This window comes from Ziziphus jujuba, chromosome 8 (assembly GCF_031755915.1).
Source record: "Ziziphus jujuba cultivar Dongzao chromosome 8, ASM3175591v1".
NCBI classification, from domain to species: Eukaryota; Viridiplantae; Streptophyta; class Magnoliopsida; order Rosales; family Rhamnaceae; genus Ziziphus; species Ziziphus jujuba.
Window position 1 is genome coordinate 20,159,418 of NC_083386.1, and position 6,734 is coordinate 20,166,151.

Consider the following 6,734-nt stretch of genomic DNA (forward strand, 5'->3'; position numbering starts at 1 on the left):
TTGTGGTTAACAATTATTGTAGTACGAGAGCTATAGCTATTTTTTTTTTATCATATCTCGAATCCATAATTTTTCAATTATATATAACATATAAGAGTGGTTTACCATCGCAAGCAATCTGATTTTATATATATATATATATATATATGCTGATTGGTTGTATTGATAAAAAATAATAATAATAATTTAACTATTCAAACGACGTCGTTTGATCCGGATGCGAAGTCGTCTAAAATGTCAATGGGTTAATCGGTCGTGGGCCAGACCTATCAGAAGGAAACACAATGAATTGCTGTTCTACCCCTAAACAGCTGCCAATTTTCTCTTTGGGGTGAACCTCAAGCTCACCAGGTTCTGAAATCGTTGTTGATTAGGATTATTCAAGGATGTTCGTCAATCCAATCATGGACATAAACATGGTCGAAATTACTAGGATTTAACAGTGGGAGCAGACCGATCGGAATTAGCACATAGAAGAAGATGAGCAGAAGCTGGTTGTCGAAGAACTCGATTGCATTCGTATGGGTAATTGTTCTCGTTTGTTGTCTTTCGGTTGTCTTAATCTCAATGCTTAGGCTTCAAGAAATCCCTTTTGGAAGAAGATCAGTTGGGTTATATCAGACAACAAAGATCAGAAAATTTTCAGAGCCCGAGAAATATATTGGGAAATTTGGAAAGATGATGATCGAAATGTTGCCTGAAGATCTTGCTTTTACTGTATTTGTACCTTCAGAGGAAGCTTTTGAGCGTGATTTAAGGCTAAAAGGATATGAGAGTCTAGTGGGGGAGAGGATGAATGATGAAACATATGCAATAGTTTCAAGAATTCTGGGCTTCTCTGCGATTCCTCGGAAACTTAATTCAGTTTCTGTAGCTTATGAGAAGGAGATAATGTACGAATCTATATCTGGGTTTATATTGTCTGTCTCAAAGGATATGGATGGAATGCTGGTTGTGAACAGGGTTCGATCTGAAAGAGTGGATTTGAGGAAGAAGGAAATTATTGTACACATAATGGATGGTGTTGTCATGGATGCTGAGTTTGAGCAGTCGGTTCAGCCTGATAATATTGAAGAAGATGAGTGAAAAAAGAAAACCCAATGTATAAAGAAGAAGCTCTAATTACCTTTTTAACTTTAGGAATGGCTTTCCCAAATGCTTTTCACATCTTTGTTTGATTTTTAACATGTAATTTTATGCTTACGGACCCTTCCTAATCCGGAAACTTGTACCTTCAAATACTTACCCAAATGAATAAAATTATCATATTTGCCGGCTGATTATCAATTCATACCGTTTGTGCTTCTAATATGGACAACAACTCACAGCAGGATATTAATAAATTATGAAATCATATTAACAACCCTCGGAAAACAAACTAAATGTTTTGGAATAAAAAGAAAACGCTCTTGTCAGAATTATATGTGGTGATAGTTTCAAGTTTGTTAAAATCAAAGGCTTAAAGTTTTCGAATGTGAGGGAATATATCATGCAGCTGTTAGGTTAATGAAGCTACAGAACAAGGAAAACAAAATGAATATGGTAAGAAAAGCATTAGAAGTATTCAAAGAATAAATGATAGATTCTGTTGCCGACTTAGCAACTTGGATGTCATAAATTGAAAGAGATACTGAGACTTGTCCAGGAAGGAGATCAAAATATTGAATTAGCCGATGCTATGGGCGTGAATCCAATTCTTACTATAAGATACATAAAAGTACTAAAAGAACACATCAGTAAAAAACTTGGTCCAATCCTAACTTCTTTAGCTTCCGGCTGCAGCTGGTACAGCAACAGGTTTTGAATCTTCAGCTTTCTCATGCTCCTTGTTGAGAATCTGAGACATTCCAGATTTGTTGTAAGAATGAATGAAAGCTGTAGATTACATATATGCAAACAAAAGTAACATTGCAAATAATAGTGACATGATTCAGCAAGTGATCTATAAAAGCAGAAGCTTATTCAGAAGCCAATACCAACAGCAGCAGATAGAGACTTGCTAATAGAAAGAGGCATATATGCAGATGATAACAACAGCAGCACCTCTAGCACATAAATCATGCTTCATACTGACACATACTTTCGGCTAACCCTATAATAGCAGCTTGAGTTAAGCCCAACTCAGATAAGCCTAAACAAAATTGCAGGCTCAAAGGTATTTAGAGTTAAGCTCAACATGACACTTGGCAAATTGACAACTTAATACTGGGTGTGAAAAATGGTGTCGTAGTTTTTTTTTTTTTTTTTTTTTTTTTTTTTTTTTTTTTTTTTTTTTTAAATGAAGAACATGGTAATGTAGTTAATTAGTTACTTTTGGTAGAAGATATCCAACATCCTTCAACAAAACAAGTGTTGCAAGCACCAACCCTCTTGATGTTAATAAGGGAATCTTCGTACCAAACAACTATTTGCATCAGGATTGAAAGAAATGTACATCACCTTGTTGTTAATCAAGTTGTGGAGAGCAATTACACTTCGAATGAGGGAGGAAAGATAAATAACCAACATCATATCATTTGTTTTCACTGCACATAAATGATAAAAATGTCAAACAGCAGCATAAAATAAACATAGGAAGTCACAAATTCAATTACTGAAACAGGAACAATACTTTAGGTTCATGTACCTGCAAAACCCTTAATCAAGTCTGCAACATTAAGATTTGGAAGTAGATTGAACACATCCTACAATGATTTTCAAAATGGATATCAGATGATATCAAAATGAAAAGGAAAATAATTTTATCAGCAGAAAGTGAGAAGGAAAAATCAAATCATAATAGTGGAAGTTGATGGAAGCTGAGAATAACAACCAAGGACAAAGGCTTAATTAACAGATTGACAAGAATGCACATGGTAATTTGTTCTCAACATGCTACATGGTATGGCCTGTCCAGGTATGAATGGTGTCAAACAAGATAAGAACCACAAACTGATGCAAATGTCTAATGCCACAATATGGTTTAGAAATGAGGTTTGAATACATTGGTTAATAAATATAATGCTCCCCTCGCTAAATGATCAGATTCGTGAATTAGAGAACAGGAGACTGAATAGAAGCTAAATAAACATAAAGTGAGATCGCATTCTATACTTGCAAGACCCAGATGAAATGACAGGGACTTTAGAATAGGACATAGTGGGTTGGGTTGTTTCAGTATTTTCTTAAATTCCTAATTCAATAGCATCTACAGTTCAAATTTAAGTGTAAAGTATGCAAATAAAGGCCTCTGTCATGAAAGACAATGGATTAGTAGGGGTATGTTAATGGTGACACCTCCAATATTATAATCAATTTAGACAAAGTAAATACTTCAAATGTCATAAAAAGCCAAACAAGGATTATAAGATAAACAATGATGGAAAACCAATAGTAAACCTGTAAGTGGTACAAAATCTCATGGTTTAATGGGAGTTTTTCATCAATAACAAGGTCAAGGTAACCCCTAATTTCCCTAAGTCTTGCATCCAAACCCTTTAATGCTGTTAGTTTCCCAGTAACCTGCACAATTTACAACGAAGTCAATATTTTGGAAACTGCAATGTTCTCTCTAAATCGAACAATTAGAACACAAAAACAAATGAAAATGCAGAAACAAAAAAGAAATATGGAAACCCAAACTCAAAGAAGGAAATCAAAACCAAACCTCAGTTGCAAGGGTGCTAATAGTTGTATCCTTCACATCTCTAAGCAAGTGTTCCACTCCTGTCAAAGGGGAAAATCATAAGTAAACAAATACTGGAGGAAACTGATTCAGTAAATAACCACCTACACCAACCCACACAAATGCACAAAAGCATGTTATTGTTATCATGATTCCATAACATGGATCATTTAAGACCTGGCTTCGCCGGTTAGAAGCCATTTTCCATTAAATAGAAGAGTAAGACATAAGATTGTTACACCACATGGGCATACCAATTTCCTCAACTTCATGGGCAGCAATTTCTGACGGCACATGCACAAACACCTTCTGGCTTTTCTGGGTGGCATTCTGCAAGTACATCAAAAGATTAGTTCTTGTAAACCAGCTTCAATCATTTAAGATAATAAAGTTTTCCCCATGCTTAGAGTTGTATTATAATACTTTTGAAAGACCAAAAAATAAAAAAATAAAATAAAATAAAAACAAAACAAAACAAAACAAAAACGAATAAAAGAGTAGGTGAATAACAGATCCAGTGGCTCTACCTCTTTAACCTCTTCAACAGCATAATAAGCTTTTGTGGGTATTCCCAGCTCCTTAGGTTGGACATCAATTATGACCAAAACGGGATTAGGAACATAGCTACAAAATCAAAAGTAAATCTCAGTTAATATATTCCTTAAATTGCTGTATGAACATAAATGAAGCTAAAATGCTTTCAGTAACCATGTAAAATTGTATTGGTAAATCTCCTAGACAGATTAGCAAAAACTATAACAACAATGAAAGATTGAAGCTTGGTTGGTCCATAACATCAAAAAAATATTACAAAATAATATGAATGATGATCTTTATCTCCCACATAGGAATCTTATAATGAAGAATACTTTGTTGTCTTACTCATTAAATAATCCATGAATGTCCAGATCGTTTTCCCGCAATTTTGGACCAGTGCTATACCACCCCACAACATGCTCCTTGGCTGGAAAAGTCAGTCAGCAATTAAATCATGAAACATAAATGCTAATAGGAAAAATAAGTGATAATATCCGAAAAAATACCATTTATTCTCTTGAACATGGAAAACATGGCTTCATGGTAGTTGTGATCCAGAAACCATATGCTTGGATCCTTTTCATCTTCTTCAAAAGGAACTGTGAATTAAAGAATAAAGATTTGAGGAATTAGATGAGTCAAAATCTGATATTGACAAATAAAAGAACTTAAAACTAATTTATTTTCTGTGCAAACACAATATAAGTCAAGAAGATGGCATAGGCTTAAAAGAAGACATCTTAGCATAGTGGAAAGGCTGAAAATCACTCCAATGTTAAGTTATCTTACTGAATTTTTAAGAGGCACCACAGACTTTTAACTGAGACAAATTGTCAGTTTCAGATCAGATATATTCGGCAAACATGAACTAACTTGCAGCATAATTTCAAATGGTCCTAGATTGTAGGTGGTAGATTGCTAATAACCAAGGAGCTCAAGGAAGCAAAAGAACAGGTTTAACACAGGACTAACATGAATTTTTCCAATATGCCTAAGTTACTATACCAATAACGAAGTAGCGTATAATCTCTTGGCATTCAGTACGAGCATTCTCAGCATAGAACTTCTGCGTTGCTTAAGCCACAAAAAGACAACTTTTTCTCTAATAGCCACTTGCAAGTAGTGTTGAGTTTTAGCTAAAAGATCAGATTCTACATAAATATGTTAATCAGTACCATCTCTTCCTTTAAATGATTGTCAGCCTTCAAGAATGAATCACCAGAACCTATGGGTTAGTGCAAATAGATAGACATTCTAATTTACTTTCTAGGCCAACTACATTTTGGAAATAGATAGACATTCAAGAATGAATGTCAGCCTTCAAGAATGAATCACCACAACCTATGGGTAAGTGCAAATAGATAGACATTCCAATTTATTTTCTAGGCCAACTACACTTTGGAAAAGCAGTGAATCCAAAATCACGTAGTGTCATCCATCAAAATAACAAAATAGTGTCCCTTTTGACCAGAGTATGCTGAAATCAAGCTCATAGAAACAAAAACTTCCTCTCTTTTTTTAATTTATTTCTTCCTTTTTTTTTTCTCATCATTAACCGACAAAATACCAAATTGTTCATAGACCTATAATCCTTGAAAGCATTATTCAAAAAAACTGAAACTTAACAAAAATGCCAATGCCTCTCGACCCAATTTTAAAAAGGAAAACAAAAAGGTCGGGAATACTTCTCAAAGTAGAATTTGAACTACAAATTTTTGATTCGATAACCCAATTAATTAAAAAAAAAAAAATTCAGATCCAAACGGAACGAGAAATTGAAGTAGAAGCAGAGGATATAAAAAAACGAACCGGCATAGCTGTTGGTTACATCAACGGTGCCTTTGAAAGAGGTACCAAGCAAAACCCCAACGACTCGCTTTCGAGTGTCCTTGGCGACCCTGTTGTAGTTGTCGACGATGCTGAGCAGAACCAGCGGGTGAACGATCACCTTCTCGATCGGTCTCGCTGAGATTTGCTGCGTCTTTATCACATCCATTCCAAATCTTTAATTTCTTTCTTTGAATCTCTTTTTTTTTTTTTTTGAATATTATATATCTTTTTTCTGCTGAATACGAATTAACTTGTTCAGCAGGAAACCCCGGTCGTATTATATACCGAGGGAGTTTTATGCCTTTGCTTGCTCAGCTGCTCTTTCTTTCTCTATTCCCCTTTGGAGTTTTTTTTTTTTTTTGGTTTGATGACTATGATTCCTAATTGGGCCTACAATAATTAAGGTTTCGATTTTTCGGCCCTTAAATGGATCTACATGGATCTGGGCTCAATTTTGCCCTTACGATGCCATCTTCATCTAGAAACTAATTGTCATTTTGAGTTGGTCTATTTATTTATACATAAGTTCTTTTCACAATTTCAAATGAAGTAATATGCAATCATGTTTTTAATACACTACAGTAAAATGTACAAAATTAATAAAATAACTTTATACACTTTCCATAATATGTAAATTGTTCATACTTCATAGAGTTAAACAAAAGATGAATCTTTTCTCCAGTCTTGTTGATATCAAGTAAAC

The 6,734-nt window shown here is 34.3% G+C and overlaps 2 protein-coding genes across 2 annotated transcripts; one reads left to right on the forward strand and one right to left on the reverse strand.

Annotated features, from left to right (window-relative positions):
• The first annotated feature begins 235 nt into the window (after window positions 1-235).
• Window positions 236-1,280, forward strand: LOC107413809 (uncharacterized). Its single transcript, XM_025071809.3, has one exon. It carries the CDS (start codon window positions 481-483, stop codon window positions 1,084-1,086), a length of 606 nt encoding a protein of 201 aa, XP_024927577.2. The 5' UTR covers window positions 236-480; the 3' UTR covers window positions 1,087-1,280.
• Window positions 1,281-1,540: 260 nt separating this feature from the next.
• Window positions 1,541-6,368, reverse strand: LOC107413808 (26S proteasome non-ATPase regulatory subunit 7 homolog A). The gene is made up of 10 exons (XM_048470157.2): window positions 6,011-6,368; window positions 4,708-4,800; window positions 4,547-4,628; window positions 4,192-4,288; window positions 3,919-3,994; window positions 3,647-3,705; window positions 3,379-3,501; window positions 2,627-2,684; window positions 2,440-2,525; window positions 1,541-1,837 (listed from the first exon to the last, which is right to left on the reverse strand). The coding sequence occupies exons 1-10, from the start codon at window positions 6,195-6,197 to the stop codon at window positions 1,766-1,768; spliced, it is 933 nt and encodes a 310-aa protein (XP_048326114.1). The 5' UTR covers window positions 6,198-6,368; the 3' UTR covers window positions 1,541-1,765.
• Window positions 6,369-6,734: the final 366 nt, after the last annotated feature.